This window comes from Passer montanus, unplaced genomic scaffold, assembly GCF_014805655.1.
Source record: "Passer montanus isolate IOZ18808 unplaced genomic scaffold, ASM1480565v1 scaffold37, whole genome shotgun sequence".
NCBI lineage: Eukaryota > Metazoa > Chordata > Aves > Passeriformes > Passeridae > Passer > Passer montanus.
The window spans coordinates 3,109,676-3,126,567 of NW_024368485.1; the positions used below are offsets into that span (position 1 = coordinate 3,109,676).

A 16,892-nucleotide genomic window follows, 5' to 3' on the forward strand; every position below is an offset into this window, starting at 1 on the left:
AAGTGATTGTTCTACGTGTTCCTGAAGGAAGTACTCACCTTTCCAACAAGGGCTGGAATATTCATTGAGTTGGTTGCAAAGCCCATGCCAAACACCATAGCATCTTCCACACCAAGGAACGTGGCCACAAGTTTCTCTAGTTCTACATGTTTGTCTAGGGTGCCTGCAGAAATAAGCACAGGGAATATTAAATCTTGATGAACTGTGAAAGTTATTATGATACAAAACATACAGAAGAACAGGCTAGAAATGTGTCATTAAGCTATGTGACATTAAGTTCTGATGAGGGTTTTCCATTTGTATCCTGTGCATTTGGGCTAACGCAAGAGGTGCAAACCAGCTGTGACTAATGCTAACAAATACTGCTGCTGTTTGCTAGGGGAGCAAAGCAGTTGCTATGGAAAAAAGCTTCCTTTTCACACAATAACTTTTGACATAGTTTATTTTGAAGACTAATTTTTTGTCTTTTTCTCTCCCCTGCAATGAGGTCAAAAATACCTTCTTTTTGTAGGAATGTGGGACAAATAATTTAGGCATTCTTGAGTTCTCTCCAGATGTGAAAATAAAAATGGCTGACAACAAAATTCTTCCTTTTCTATTGTCTGTCGATATATGTGTACAAAATTCTTAATTAGGATTTTACATGGATAGAAAAACAAAAGCATTCTCCATATTTTTCTGCTTTGGAAGGTAAAAGCTATTCCACTCCCTATAACTGATGAAAACTCTGCTCTTTCTTTCCTCTCAACAGCAAACATAAATGATAATGCAACACTAGAGACTCTTCTTTATTGCATATTAATTATCTAATATTAGTGCTTGAAGTCTCCAAACAAGTAAGGTTCTCCAACCATCCAACAAAAGCAGTATCCTTCCTGCCCAGCTCACAGTGAAGGATGACAAAATACAGAAGGCAAACAAACAAAAGAGTGGTGTTAAGAGACTGAGATAACAGATAGCTTTGAACAGTAAGGAATCATCTCAACTTGCCAGCTCTCTAGTCTTTGGTTGCCTGGCTGTGCATTGCAGGGACCAAGGCAGAAGGAACTCTTACAGGATGATCTGTGGGGAAGAAAGCAGAGTGGCCTGTGGATTCTGAGAGAGCATTTCCCCTATGAATAAGGCTGTAATCAGAGAACAGAAGAAAAAAATTAGGCAAGTGAATATGTTACCTCACTTGCACTGCACAAACTGATGGCACAATACTATGAAGTGAATTACAATGGATGGAACAAGAAAGCTGTGTTCACTGTGATGGACAAAAGGCAGATGAGTGGAGGAAAGCAGAAGCTTGGCTTGAGTGTCTCAACAAGAATGATGAGTCAGGAAGATGATCTTACCTTCATCATGGAGCAGAGCTCATTAAAAAAAAATCAAATATAAATGTCAGAAGAAAAGTTTCAGCAATAGCAATAAGTCATCTGGTTACAGTGAAGGAGTGTTTTCATTATTTTTTCTCATTAAATAACTAAAGTAGGAATGATATTCATTTGGAAATAGAATGTGACAAACATCTATCAGGCAGGCAGGTAACACTCCAACTATCAGGGAGATAAGGAGCAAGGATCATGTGGCTTCTTGAAAAACCTGGATTACCTGGACAGTAAAGAACAGCAGTTCTGCTGAGATTTTGCCAGAGCCTTCCTGGGTTGTGCTAGACCTGAGCCTACTCCAGCAGAGCTTCAAGAGTGTCTCTGCACTCCTTGTATCACACTGCATGGACCTGGGGCTGGGTTGTCTCTGTGCTCTGAGAATTAGGTAATGAGACACAGAAAATGTGGCTCTGCAGAAACTCCACAATGTGTGAGCTGAGTCTGTGTGAAGCTCGTTGAGGATGGCTGTTTTTTGAATTTGTACATCCCAAGACACATGAGGATATGAGCTGGCCCTGCACACAGCCACTGTTTAGTACCCAAGTTCCATGAAATAGAGTGTTTCAGAGCTGAGCTGCTCACTGGAAATGTGGGTAAGAATCTGTCTTAAGGTGTAAGCCCAGCAGGACTCAGCATGTGTTTCTGTGGGTCTGTATTTTTTGCAAATTGGGCCCATCTAGTCTTCAACCTACAGCACCACCCATGGACAACTAAGAGTTCCAGCAGGATCAGCTGCATAGTGAGATGTTATTTTGTCCCTCGAGGGCTATCAGCACACCAAGAGAAGATGAAGTCTGAAGTGGAAGCTTGAAGCCAAGCTCACTATGGTCACAGCTTGAATTAGAAGGTTTGTGAAAGTGTGAGAAACAAGAAGTGTGTACTTTGCAAGGCTGGCATTTTAAGGCATGACACAATTGTCCCTGACTCTTCCAGGGATAAGTCTGACACTGGGGTGGAGTTAAAATTGCTTTTTGGGGTTGCATCACATGTTTTCTGTTTTTATAAACAGGCAAGGCCTGACTCAATACAGACTGTTCTGTTAAAGCTCCTATTAGATGACCCACAAAAGAACAGCACATTTTGCACCTATATTTATTGATTTTGTCATGGTGAAGAATGATTCATTTTGATAGTGACTGATTCCTACTTATTATTTACTAATGCTAAGTGGGAATGCAGATGATACTGCACATTACTGTTGCCTACAAATCCTGGAATACAAATTGAAATTGGTTAGCAAAACAAAATTCTGAATGACAAAGATTTGCAAAATGATCCCTGGTTTTGAATCATGTTAATTATCATGGCAATACTGTTGGTGGTAAGGTGTTGCAGAAGCAATGCAACACACACCAGTACTGTCAGTGGGAGATTCATGACTGCTGTATACATTGAACAGAGTTGAAAAAGCATATAATTATGCAATTATTTAATCATGTCAGGAGATATCTCTACACAGGATGTCCTTGGACACTGTACAAATGGCATCAATTCTACCACCTTTCTCCACTGGAAGAAACAAGGGGTCAGACATGTGCTGCTGGGATGAGGTTTGTCCACTAGCATTCCCAGCTGGTCCCAGCCACCACCATGACAAGCATAAACAGCACTACCAGAGAGATGCAAATTTGATCCAAAGGAACTGGCACAAGCTGAAACATCTCAGCATCTCAAGCTACATAACAAAGGCAGTAATTACACAGCTCTTCATTAAATACAACCTTAGAGATGTCAAGTGAGGTTAGCTTGGCCCTTAAAATGTTTTGTATTGTGCTAGATTCAAGACCAGTATCATGATCTGATGAATGAAAAGTTATATACTAGATATATCTTTTTAATTCACTGTATACACAGATACTTTCTATGCTTGCCCTATAAACAGACATTAGAATTTCCCCACTGACTGACTACAGCTTGGCTTGACCCAACAAATGAGGACACAACTAAACAATGCATACCAAATCACCAGGAAGGATTTAAGACAAAAAAAGAGAAAGATACCTGCATCTTTAAGAGACAATTCTTTTGAAAGTTATTCTTCTCTGCTGAACAGTTGTAAGTAATACAATACAGCAGGAGTTACTGTGATCCAAAACTATACAGGTATTAAGATCACAGATCATATCAAAAGTGGACTTTCACAATTGGAACCACCTCCACAGATTCCCACACTTCTCACAGCAAAACCCCTACTTTTCAAAATCTGATGACCCAGTTCTCTCCATTAACTTGCCACTGCACTCTGGTGACAGGGAACACGAAGTACACTGTGTTTTGACAGGCTTTTTCATACACTTGCTCTTTTTTCATACCCATGCTGTTGGGCTGAAAGTCACTGCCAGACTACTAGAGAGATAAAGCTGGAAATTGGACTTCCCATGATCCATAGAGTCATTATTTAGTTTTACACTTTCAGCTTGGACAAGGTGGTTTATGCCACTGGTTAGTCTGCCCAACACAGTCTTTCAGGTTCTTACACACTAATGACACAGACTGGTTGAACTGGCAACAGTGTCTTGGAATAGAATTTTATGTTTGGAATTCTAAGACTCAAAGAAGACAGGGAAAAAACACCTGCTTATCCCAGGTTAAACAAAAGCTGAAAGAGTGAACTGGTACAGGCAACAAGCCCTTGAAAGAAAAAAGAACAGCTGGGAACCCTGTGCATCCCTGCCATGACTCACCAAGGTGACTGAGAACCATTACACTATGAAAATGAGGCATCCTTGGGAGGGTGGGGAGCAGAACAAAACATCTGAACTTCCTTGTAACATTTGAAACTTAAGGTCACAAACTCACTCTGGTAAGATGATTGTCAGAGATGAAAAAATCTGTATTGTTGAAAGACATACATGCTTTTACAAAAAGCAAGATTGGACGAGTTATTAATAGCAAGATGAAGAAATAGAAGCTGTGGAAATTATATAATTTCTTTACACTGTGTTACCAGAGCAGATGTTGCAGATGGTATCACTGTCCTACAGACCCACAAGCAGAGGAAAGCCTCAGCTTGTAGAATGAGACTTGTTGGAAAGAGAGGGAGAGAAGCACACAGTAACATTATGCAGTTGCCTCATTTAACACTGTCTGTGCAAAAAAGAGTCCCAAAAATAAGGGGAGTTGATTAATCACTTGACAGAAAGGAAATGCTCACGTTTTCTTAACATTGCTACCAACTGACAGGGCTTTCCTACCACAAAGATGCCGTGGGTGTCATAAATCTAATAATGTACCTATGTAACTTAGTGATTCTCAGAAAAAAAAAAAAAAGTAGATTAGTTTTAACATAACTTCCAGCTAGATTTAGATTATCTGCTTTTGTTTATTTTCTTTTTTTTTTTTTGCCTTTAGAAAAACACAAAGTTAAAATTTCCAGTGTAAATCCAGCATCTTCATGCCAAAGCCTATATGGCAACATCTTAAGTATCTAAATATTTGCATGGAGATAACATCATATATCAGAGATACTTCAGGTATTTAACAAGTCACATAACCCTTAATTCCTACAGATGCCTTCAATTCCACCTGCTAGAAGATGGGCTATCCAGATTATTAATCTTGCACTGCAAGGCATACTTTTGAATGGTGAAATACAAGGAACAAACCTGACCCAACGATTATAAACTGATTGTAAGCTGGATTTGTTATTTATGAGAGGGTAGGCACAAAAAGGAAAAGGACGTTAGTGGACGTGACAAAAGAGAATCCTTTGCATTAACCGTTTCCTAATTTATACCATACTCTATCAGAAAACAGCTAAGATTAGGAAATATGTGTATATATACACATATATATACATGCACACAAATTCTCATTTTTGTGGCTTTATTTCTCCTTAAGATCCCACATGGAAACTGTAAATTATGGGACATTCAGTTCTTCATCTTTCTCCAAAATTAAAAATGAAACATTTATTCATGTTTGTATAGTATTATGTTTAAAATTAGCCTTGGCCCTAATTAAAGCTCTGAAGTAGTATAAAAGAAAGAATGGCCAAATAACTGTTTTTATCTTCTTGAAATGCTGCTACAAATTCACATTAGGCCTTAAAACCCAGTGGAGGGAGGTGAATGAGTTTGAGCTACTTTTGTATATTAAATGTTGGCACAGATTGAAATGAGATCACAATCAAGTGTAAAAAAATCCTCAAAGAAAAAGCCCTAAAACTGAGTGCAAGTTAGGTGCTAAAGGGTAATCTCCTAACATGCCCTCCAGAGTGAATCACCCTGCAAGTGCTCTGTGCAGGCTCCATCTTGTTTTTTGGTCCAAGGCATAATCACAGGAGGAGTATTTCAAAAGGCAGGAATCCTGCCTGGCTGCTTAACCAGCACTAATCACACGTTTGCTCCGGTTACTCACGTATGTCATCTCCATGAGGAATACTGGTGAGTTAGATAAACAGAGCATTGGAAGTACTGGCTCTCCATGTGACAGCCCTGTCACCAGCCTGGACCTAGGAGCCCTTGGAACTCTCAGAGCACAATAATCTGCCTTATCTTAAAAAAAAAGTGTAACTTTGCTGATTTTGTTATCATCTGCAAGCAGCAAGCAGGAAGATAATTTGTGTGTTTCTCAATAATTCTCAGTCACATTGCTTAGGAAAGGCTGACTATAAACACTGAACAACAGGATGGGCTCAGAAAAAAGGCTTTTGAATCTTTAAAAATCTTGGCTACCTTTAACAGTAGCCAACTCACACTCCAGCCATTAAAATACATTGATTTGCATGGGAAAAAGGACTTTACATTCAAGTTGTCCTTCTTTCATATTTTTTATTATATGGAGGGAACACTTGCTATTTCATATTTATTTAGGTTCCTGTGTGCTGGCAGTTTTATTAAGCTAAAAAATACAACACTTTTGAGAGAAAAATTAAAATACATATAACAGCAGAGATATTTTTGTGGGGCAGTTTATATGGAATGCCCTAACATTCCCAACACTCCAGTTAGCTGAACAGTTGGTGTCCAGTTACTTATGGAATCATAGAATGAATCACAGAATAGTTTGTGCTGGAAGGAACCTTAAAGATCATCTCATTCCAATGTCCCCACCTTGGACAGAGACATGGACACCTTTCACTAGATCAGGTTGCTCCAAGCCCCACCCAGCCTGTCCTTGAGCACTTCTAGTAATGGGCATCCACTGGACAACCTGTTCCAGAGCCTCACCACCCCCACAGGGAAGAATCTTTTCCTGAAATCTAATCTAACCCTGCCCTCTGTCGGTTTGAAGCCATTCCCTCTTATCCTGTCACTCCACGCCCTTGCAAAAAATCCCTCTCAAACTCTCTTGTAGCCACTTTGAGGTACTGGATGGCTACTTAAATCCTTCAACATTCAAGAATAATTTTCCCAGACCCAACATTTATTCCTAAAAACTTCCTGCTTCTTTTTATGTCCCAGTTAGTTTCTTGATGTATAATGAACAATATAAAAAAAAGAAATATAAAAAATTACCTTTTCCTGAACCCACAGGAGAGACTGCTACTAACAAAAGCTGATTTAATTTAAATAACACCCATGGTCAATTTTCTCAGATATAGTAGGTGCAGATCTCTCTTGGCATCTCTCAGAGTTAATAAGGACATCCTGAATCAGATACAGTTTGGATATTTCTAGTAACTATCAGGGAGCACTCCTCTGCACACATGGGCAGTGTCCCTTAGAACACAAGGGAGTGTGAAGTTCTGGTATCTGCAGTGTTATGGATACATATTGTAATACTGGCCTTTCACAAATATCAAAATGGATGCTCTTTGTGTGATGTTAAAATAATTTTGTTATAAAGACATAGTTTTTATTTCTGTTGTTAATTAAGCTTAGACATAGTAGTGAAATAGCTATGCTTGTGCTAAAATGTCTGCTTGGATGGGATAACATCCAGTGAACACAGGATGAGGACCCTGCTACAGATCTGCCAACTATCAGCACTCACTGTCTGAAGACAGAGCGGACCAAGGCCCAAAGTGGAAGTGATAAAGAGAAACCAAAACCACAGCCAAGAAACACGCATGGTCTAAAAAAAAGGCAGACCTGAGGAGGAGCCATGTAAAACAGTTCCCAGAATATGTAAACTACTTCATGGATATGCATAAGGGTCTATGAATGTGTAACAGGCTGATGAAAGGGCAAAGGTATTTAAGGGGTATCCCCAAAGGTAACAGGGTGCTCTTGGCTGAGTGCCAGGATGCACCCGGACATAATAACCTTTGCTCCATGGTCCTTGTCTCCTGTTGTCCCTTATTAAACTTTTTACACTTTCACAGGAGAATGAATGTGTTTTCCACAGCAACAATGGGTCTGGCAGCCTCCAGCATTTAGGTGAAAACCTTCCACCAGCTTCATAAATGCCCTGTAGTGGGAAAGGACAGAACCCTGACCACTCTTCCACATCACACATTATGTTGAAAATTTCTGTAATTTCTCCCTTTAGGCTCTTTTTTTGAGACAGATGACAGGCATTTGTGGCAGATGCAGACAGCAAGCTCAGTAGTTCTTCACCCAGAAGCTGTCTGAGGCCTTTGATGATCCCTGTGGCTCTTCTGTTACACTTTTCAGTTTTGCTAAATATTTTTGATCAGACCTGCACAGAATACTCAAGACAACAACAAACAGCAGCTTTATGCAGTAGTGTACTGAGGCTCTATGGTTGGCTTTCTGTGTACTTTCTAGTAATTTCTAGTGTTTTTTCTGATTGTGGAACACCAAGTTAATTCTTCCATGGATGTACCACTTATAACTACAAAAACTTGTTCCTAAGGGCTAATAGCTAGCTTGGTCTTAAAAAAGGGAAAGTATTTTTATTTCACATTGAAAGCCCCACAAAACCCTCAGAAACGTGTCTGAAATTACACTGTTATAGTAAGAAAGTAATTTATTGTTATTAATATTATAATAAAGAAGAGCATGGAATTAAAAACTGATTGAAAATACTTAAATCTTGTTATGGGGGATAAGTCTAAGAAAGTCAGGCACTGTTTTTATCAGTTCTAAGAGGAAACTACCCTGTTTACCCCGTTCTAAGAGGAAGCTACCTGCAACAGCATTCTGATAGCATTGTATGTCCTCTCCACAGCCTCCACAGTTTTAAGAGGAGGAGTGCAGGCAGGAGACATAAAGGACAGTTTTAGCATCATGTATTCTTTCAAACATCACTCACATTACTTTTATTTGTGTCCTCTTTATTTTACCCTCTATCTGAAATCCTCTGAAAGTAGTGGAACGATCCTTCTCAGAAAGCTACCATTGCTTAGAGAGAGATCTTGGTAAAACTCAGACATGCCAGACACTTCAATGCACACAAGCAGAGCAGTACTTTCAAAGTGAATTAGCTTGAAAATATAAATACGTTCAAGTGCTCTCTTGGATTAGAACCCTACAGGCAATTTACAGCCTTGGCTCTTGCAGCTCACTGCACTTCTACTTCAAAACACTCTAGCTCTACACACAACAACAACAATAGTTTTGAAATGTGATCTGCCCAGAAACAAACTCATCCTGTTCCTTTTATCTAAGATGAAGATGAGAAATGATAATTTATAAAGCAAGATGTTTCACCCAGACCTTCCCTGTCTCTCTCTTTGATATATCTAACTCAGAATTTTTCAGTTTGACTGTGATGAGAATGGAGCACATAAAGGAACAAGGAAAGAGGGTATCCACTATGCATGAGAGGCTGTTTTCCTTAGGTTGTTTATGCAGATCTTGGTGACAGATGGGCTCTAAAGAGCCAGCACCAACAAAGGAGCCACTGCTCAGCCCTGCCCTGTGGAGCCACCTCTCTCCATGGAGCACACAAACACAGGCTCTCTGTTACCTGTCCAGGATGAACTGCTGTGACTGCTCATTTACACCAGCTCAGCCAGGCCTAAACACCCTGCTTTCCTTCCTAATTTGGAAGGAAATTCCAAATTTTGATGTCCAAGCTGCTCTCCAAAATCCACTTCCAAAAGACTGAGACTCACAAGGCATTTAGGATGCTCTTCATCTGTAGCCCATTCCTGAATTGTGAATACTCTTGATGCAGTTCATGGGACTGTTGTGAAGGCAATCAGAACGAATCTAAACACTTGCTCAATCAGCCAAGACAACTTTGAGTACAGCACAGGAGTTCAGATGAATAGATTATCCTAGAAATCTCTATATATTGGCCCTCAAATACAGAGGATGAAGTTCCTTAGTAAGATTTTTTATATTTGAACACAGAATCAATATTTTAATAAGTTGGGTTGGTGGTTTGTTTTTTTTGGGGGGGTTTTTGTTTGTTTGTTTTGGTTTTTGTTTGTTTGTTTTAAGAATAAATCTCCCAGTAAAAAAATTCAGCAAGAGCTACAGAATAAGGAACACCAGCCATAATCCTAGATGTCCTGAAAAAAACTTGAAATGTTCTTAGACAAAATGGAATCTGGGAGAAAAAGAGAGAAAGTTCCTTCAATACCTTAAAGGACTAGCAATGGTGACCACTCTCAAGCATGCAATTCAGGTTAAATAATAATATATTGCTGTCACCAGATGGGTCACCTACAAAGGGAAAGTAGGGTCAATCTGTAAACCCTCTCTGAGTGCTGTCACTGACACAATTATTATTGGCAAATCAAACCACAATGACAAGATAAGAAGCAGATCACAAAGTCTGCATTACTTTTTCTTCTGAAATGGAGACTTTATATTAAAAAAAACCCCTAAACTGAATACAGTATTTTTTCTGTAAGATTTATGGAATAATTATTCTCAAACCACAATGACAAGATAAGAAGCAGATCACAAAGTTTGCATTACTTTTTCTTCTGAAATGGAGACTTTATATTAAAAAAAACCCCTAAATTGAATACAGTATTTTTTTCTGTAAGATTTATGGAAAAACATAGTCTACATTGGAGATAAAAATGTAATTTTTTAAGGTTGCTGGATTAGAAAAAAGAAATCTTTTATAGACTTCTCTATTCTGGGAAGCCTTCCTTTTTTTTTTTTTTTTTAATACTCCCTAGAAAGATAAAGCCTTAGGAGAAACCTCCCCTTGCATTTCTCTGGTTTGAAACTGTTCTTTTTTTCAAATGTAAGATGATTGTACCACAAGGAATTCAAGGTTTTGTGTGAAAGGTAACACTGCATGCAGCCTACAAACTAACAAAGCAGACAATCATAACAGATAAAACCAAAAATGTCAGATGGAGCCTTCCTGAATTTATTTGCTAATGGCAAACTAGAAATTTCTGGTTTGTACCAGTAGTATCTCATAAAACATTCCAATACATTCTTAGAACATGGGATTAAAAGCTTTATGTAAAAGATCATTTTACTAATCTGAAACCTCTGTGTGTGGTAACATATAAATCTGTGATGCAGTTGAATTTGCCCCAGAACAATTGTTGAAATCTCAGTGTGTGTGTATTTCCATCATTGAAACCCCCAGGCCAGTAGATGACACATTTGGTTTAGCTTTTCCAAAAATCAGTTTTCCTTTTGAAAAAAACCCTCATGTGAGACCAAATAAAAGAGCATTCCTTTTAATTGTGAAACAAGTAATTGCTGAATGTGATTAAAGTTCTCCGTATCCAATTCTTTTAAGATACCTGTGAGAAAAAGAGCATAGTTACAGAACCTTTGGTGGCCATCTCGCTGTTTACTCACCCATCTCTTGCCTAGTACTGCAGACTCCTGTCCCATATTTTTCTAGCTCTCTGGTCACAGTTTTCAAAGCATTAACATCTGTTTCTGCAAAGCCGAGGTAGTTATAAGAACCCATATTGATTACATTCTTGATAGTCCTTCCTGTAAACCTACAATTAAAGCAAATTTTGAACAATAATGCAATTTTCCCTCCAATCCCAAATGAAAAGGAAAAAAAATCTCAAAATTTTCCCGGTGTCAAAGTCCTACTTGAGAATTTACAATCCTCATACTCTAACAGCCCAAAAGTTTTTCTAGCCTTCCTCTTTTCCTAACTAAGTACTGCTTCATGGTCAGAGTGCTTTCTAGAAGCCATACTGTAGATCCAATACAGTGGATCAATGGGATCAATGGCTGTTTTAAATAAACAAACTTTAGGATTTAGGACTTTATTTAAGGACAATTTACAGACATTAATTTTTCAAGCAAGTTGTCATCTGCTTCCATTAAGTCATCAGTGTTCTCATACACATACAGAACTTATACTTGATGAAAATATGGGAAACGCTATATGATACATTCTCAATAAGCTCAAATATAGCCAACCTACACATTGTCTATGCTGTGAATTCCCATAGCTGTGTCATTCAGCTGCAATACACCAAAACCTTCAAGCTGTAATCTGCTTAAAACCCACTGCCAAAGACTCACGATGAAGGCAAGAAGCCACACTCATGCAGTGCAAAAAATTATGATATAAAACCTAATCAAGGGATAAACCAAATTTTGTTGCAATATTCAGAGTCAAGGTCTGTTGTTATAAATGGTGTATGAGCAACCTTGTGCTGACACAGCCAAACCCATCTGCAATTGAGTTGGAAGCCTATACTGCATTTCCAAACAAATACTCAGAATGGTCAGACTGTCAGCATGGTACTGACTGCAGAAACATGCTGGTGGATATTAGACAAGGATCTGGACACAACTTTCTGTGCTTTGCAGAGGTGTCAGGAGGATGCTGATGAGGCTGAGAGCAGCACAGTGTAAGGTGACTCACCTAAATGTCCAGTTGTAATCATCTGTAACGCGCTCCATGAGGTCAAACTGTGGCCCAGGGACACTGCAAATGGGACGATTCCAGTTATCCCGTATTCTCAAATAGAGGTTTCTGGTGTAAAAGTTCTCAAAATCTTGATAAAGTGGCACAAAATCCTGGTTTGAAAACATGCACAGGGTTACGTTGCTGTGAAAATATCTCCTCCTGTACCCAAGTCATTCCTATTAACAAGGAAAAACTGATTCATCAATAAACAGAGAGCCATAGCAGCCACATGGTCCTGTGTCACTTAAAACTCCAAACAGCAATACTGTATAACTACTATAATTCTTTTAAAACACATTGTTGTATTTCTTAGAGGGTCGAGTATTTTGTTTCTGTTTAAAGATTGGGGAATTTTTGGTTTATTTTTTGGTTGGTCAGGTTTGGGGTTTTTTTTAAATTATAAACAAGTTGGTCTAACTCTCCCTATATATCCTGAAAGTTGGAAATGAAAAGAAAAAAATCAAGATTATTTCACTTGAAGAAACCAATTGCTTCAAATTGAACATTTTTCTATGTGTGGAGCAGATTGCAGAAAAGTAGGATAAACAACTCACTACATTTCCTGAAATGCTGGATACATAAGAAATAGCTAGTCCAATATATGAGAATTGGGCATTACTGGCCTAGGGTCCAGTTGCAAACATCCAGTTAAGACAATTTTTTTGGTTGAGAATTAATGAATATCCATGGATTTTACTTGGAAATTAAATTTAAACAAAGCTTTATATGAAACAGCAATATATCCTTGTTGGGCACTGCATAAAATAAACTGACAAAATAACATGGCATGAAGTTAACATGTGGGAAAATTAAATAAACATGTAATCCATCATGAAGGACAAAAAAAATTTAACTGGCACAACTGGAATTAGCAAATGGCCAGACCACAAAGTGAATTGAAAGTGATATTCATTAAGTTCTGCATGCATATTTGAAAATCTAAAACAGGAAACAATTTCAGGAGTTTCATTTGCAAGAGAAACAGTAAAACTCTTCATGTTTTTACTTCATTATGCCAGGTGTTACCACAAATGATGACTCAAACTGCACAGAGAAGGAACCAAAAATTTTAAACAAAGTTGTAAGGAAGTTGATTTTGCTAAGGTGCAAGTTTCACTTGGAACAGTATGGAATGAAAAAATTTTGGGAGTTACAAGAATCCAATAATAAAATTAGAAATTACAGTGAAAGACAGCATAAGATAGCCAGATGGGACAAAGGAAAATTGGGACTGAAGAGATTTGGAAAGAAGATATGTTTAACAATAAGGCATTTATGAATTTTCTTTTTCTGTGGATTGACCTAATATTCTGAGATTCTGTTTTGCTGAGAGTATCACACCACTCTTGGAACGAGGTGAACACATCCCTGGGTAAAAATGATGACTTTACATAAATGTAGGTACATAATCATGCACATGCATACAACTCCACTGGCAGGGTGTGTCACTCCTCTCACCCCTGTGCAACGTTCTGTAAAATGAAAGTTGTCTGCCTTGTTACTTCCACAAATTGCTGTAAATCACTTGCAATCAGAGGAAAACTCAGCTGTGGATACATAATGACTTTTCCATACATACTTTTTGTTGTTCTCTCTCCGCAGCAATGTTACGTTTTTCTAGTCCCCAGGCTCTCATAAAATCTCGCAGGTAGCCAAATATTGTTCCCACTGCAAACCCCACGAAAGTAAAAACTGCAACATACATTGGTGCCTGTTCAAAGTGCTCAATAAATGTTTTTTTGTAGAGGGTTCCGTTTGATACTCGATTCTTCTGAAAAAACAGAACAGAAAGTTCTGATTAATAGATTTAATCTCATCAAAGCTTTGACTCTTTGACCTTGGGGCAAATATTTTTCACTAATTAGGAGAGACATTTAGACCTCACACTATACATCAGGTGAAGAAGAGGACCTTTAACACTGCTGTTGCTACTGACCACAAGTATCTTCCATTTTCCCTCCTCTCATGTCCTCAGTTGCAGATCTCTTCACCACCACTCCCTTGTCTATTTTGAAACATATGAAACTTATGAAAGATGGGCTATGTATCATTGTGCAATTGGACAATTATTTCAAAGGTGATTAAATGGAAACCACAATACTCTGTCTCGCAAGACAGAGCTATAAAAAGGGAAGGGCAGCATTAAAAGCTCACCTACACTATCCCTGACTGCTTCTGGAAGTCTTGTGTAACCAACCCGTTGCAGCAACTAACCTATATAAAACAAATCCTGCCTAAAACAGGGCAGCTTTACCACAATGTCCTCCAGACCTGAGGAAGCATCCAAAGCAGTTATGATAGTTATGATCCCTGCCTTCTGCTTCTGTTCTGATTTCACAAATGCTCTTAATCCTATTTTCAGTAACATCTCCCCTAATTCTTAGGCTACTTAAGGCAAAATAGAGAAGAGGAAAAGTAAAGAAAAAAAACCAAAACCAAAAAGACACACAGACAGCCGTGCCTTTTGGAATTAGTGATACCATTGTGAGCAAATTCTAGAAATTTACAACAGCATGTGGACAAAATATTCTGTCATTAAAATATATTGAAATTTCAATTTTCAAATTAAAGAAGCCAAGTTTTTTGGTTGCCATATTCAATAGGCCCATCAGACTATTCTTTAGAAGAGTAGTAACTCCCTTATTTCTGGAAAACATGATGGCCTTTACAGTTACTGTCTAGTAACAGCCAATCTGCTAATTAAAATTAATTCAAAATTAACAAAACATAATCCAGAAAAAAAACAGTGCCCTGTTAATAAAAGCCAAAACCAACCAAACAAATACCCAAGACATATATTTTGACATAATGCAAAACTGCCAGCATATGAAGAAATACCATGAATACATATCTGCCTGTGGGAAGGATGAACTAAAAATGTAGATTACCTAGTTATGTAATGTAGCAAGCTGAAATAGAATATTCATATTAAGAACAATTGCCAATTCACTATACTTGTAAGGACAGAATATTATTGATCTTCATATTGCATTAAAATGTCTTTATCCTCACAGGATTTAGATTTCTGTTGTAACTTGCTGGTCCAATCACTGGATTCCCCAATGGTTTTGAGGAGAAAAAGAAATTAAAAAAAAAAGAAGAAGAAAAAACCAAAAGCATTGTTGGGCACAAGAGAAAATAGAAAGGCTGTTAAGGAAACCTAAAAAAGAAAAAAAAAGCTGGCTGGGCTGAACAGAAACATATTTAGATTTTGGAAACACCTGCAAGGGAGAAGGAATGCAGGACTGGCTCTCACCATGTGAGGGAACACCTTTGAAGAAATTATACACATGCTCTCCTACCTCAAGCTAATTGCTCTTTTAGGGCAACCTATTTACCATGAAAAACACTTTATGAGTATGAGTTAAATACATGGTGAAGTCAAATTTCACATGAGTCACAACAGCTGTGTGCACACAGCAATGAGATAAAGCAAATATTTCAGAAAGGATTAAGCTCTGTCCTATTACTTTACATTTGCCATGGGCTAAGAGCATGTTTATGGTCATCTGTGGAAATTCAAGTGGCATTGTAGTTTGATGTTCTTGAACCAATTGGCATGAAGCTATGATGATTGGATAATACACCTGAGCTCAGAGGAGAGAGTTATGATGTTTGTGTTCATTTATTTTATTAAGAAACACTTTATTGCTGTAAACCTTACTGGTGAAGGAACAGGAAAGCTCCTGTAACATCCTTCTTCCACAACAAAACTCTGCTGTTGTGGAACTCTCCTTTAAGCAGGTGCCATTTGATGCAGACAGCATGACACGTGTATTTCACCAGGTAACCACTGTCACTGCCCTTAATACAAACAGCTGGGAGGAACGAGCACAGATTGTAGTGAAGTATGAAGAATGTGCAGCCAGATGTGACCCACATTCTCCAGCCTGTGAAGGACAAAACCCAAGTCTTTGAACAGTTGGTGCAAGGCCAGGAGAACAAATACAAAAAATACAGTGACACCTTGTCTAAAAATAAAGCGAGGAAAACAAAAAGTATTTAAACCAACTCTAGATTCCCACAAATAAGTAAGGAGTCTTAAGAAAGAATAATCAAAACAAGCGGATTTGCTGCTTCTGGAGAATGGGAGAGTGGTAGCGGGGATGTTTTTGTACAGCATTTCTGATCCAAGTGTGGGGTATATGAGTGACTGACTGAACATCATGTGGATGTTCCATTTCAGCCAGTCTAAATTGGCTGAATTGGTCAGTGCAGCAGTGGCTGTCATTCTGCACTACGATACTGCTGACTTTTTCTATGTTATACAGTTTTGTTTCAGAAGAAGGAGGTGGATTTGGAGACTGTGCTTTAGAACACCAGCTATACAGTGAAGGGAGATGTAATTCAACTGTTGCTGGCACTGAAATACAGCAGATTTCCTACAAATGCATGAAACAATTCAGAGATCATTAGTTACACCATTACACAGCAGATGCTCTGCTGGATTATATCTTATTACCTGTAATAACACCTGCAGTAGACAGTACATTTTCTACTCCATACCTTAAACTGTAGCAATTGGTTGGGCAAAGATTCTAAAAAACATATATATCCTTTCAACTTTAGCAACTGGTAGATTTGAGACTTTATGACTCTAAGACTATCTTATCACCTTATAACAGTCATCAGGGGAAAGCTATGAATATGTTCATCATTTTTGAACCTAAAAATGTTGGGGAAATAAATTGTGACTTTTGGTAATTCTTTGAGATTTTATGACTCCATCATTTTTGAACCTAAAAATGTTGGGGAAATAAATTGTGACTTTTGGTAATTCATTTCATCTGTAAAAACATCTTTCCT

The 16,892-nt window shown here is 38.1% G+C and overlaps 1 protein-coding gene across 1 annotated transcript in view; it reads right to left on the reverse strand.

Annotated features, from left to right (window-relative positions):
- SPTLC3 (serine palmitoyltransferase long chain base subunit 3) overlaps window positions 1-16,892 on the reverse strand; it is an 80,005-nt gene that overhangs the window by 35,928 nt on the left and 27,185 nt on the right. The window contains exons 2-5 of the mRNA XM_039717203.1: window positions 13,666-13,857; window positions 12,042-12,196; window positions 11,006-11,154; window positions 39-163 (exon numbers count right to left, since the gene is read on the reverse strand). Of these exons, the coding sequence (XP_039573137.1) occupies window positions 39-163; window positions 11,006-11,154; window positions 12,042-12,196; window positions 13,666-13,857 (621 nt within the window). The remainder of the gene's footprint in view (window positions 1-38; window positions 164-11,005; window positions 11,155-12,041; window positions 12,197-13,665; window positions 13,858-16,892) is intronic.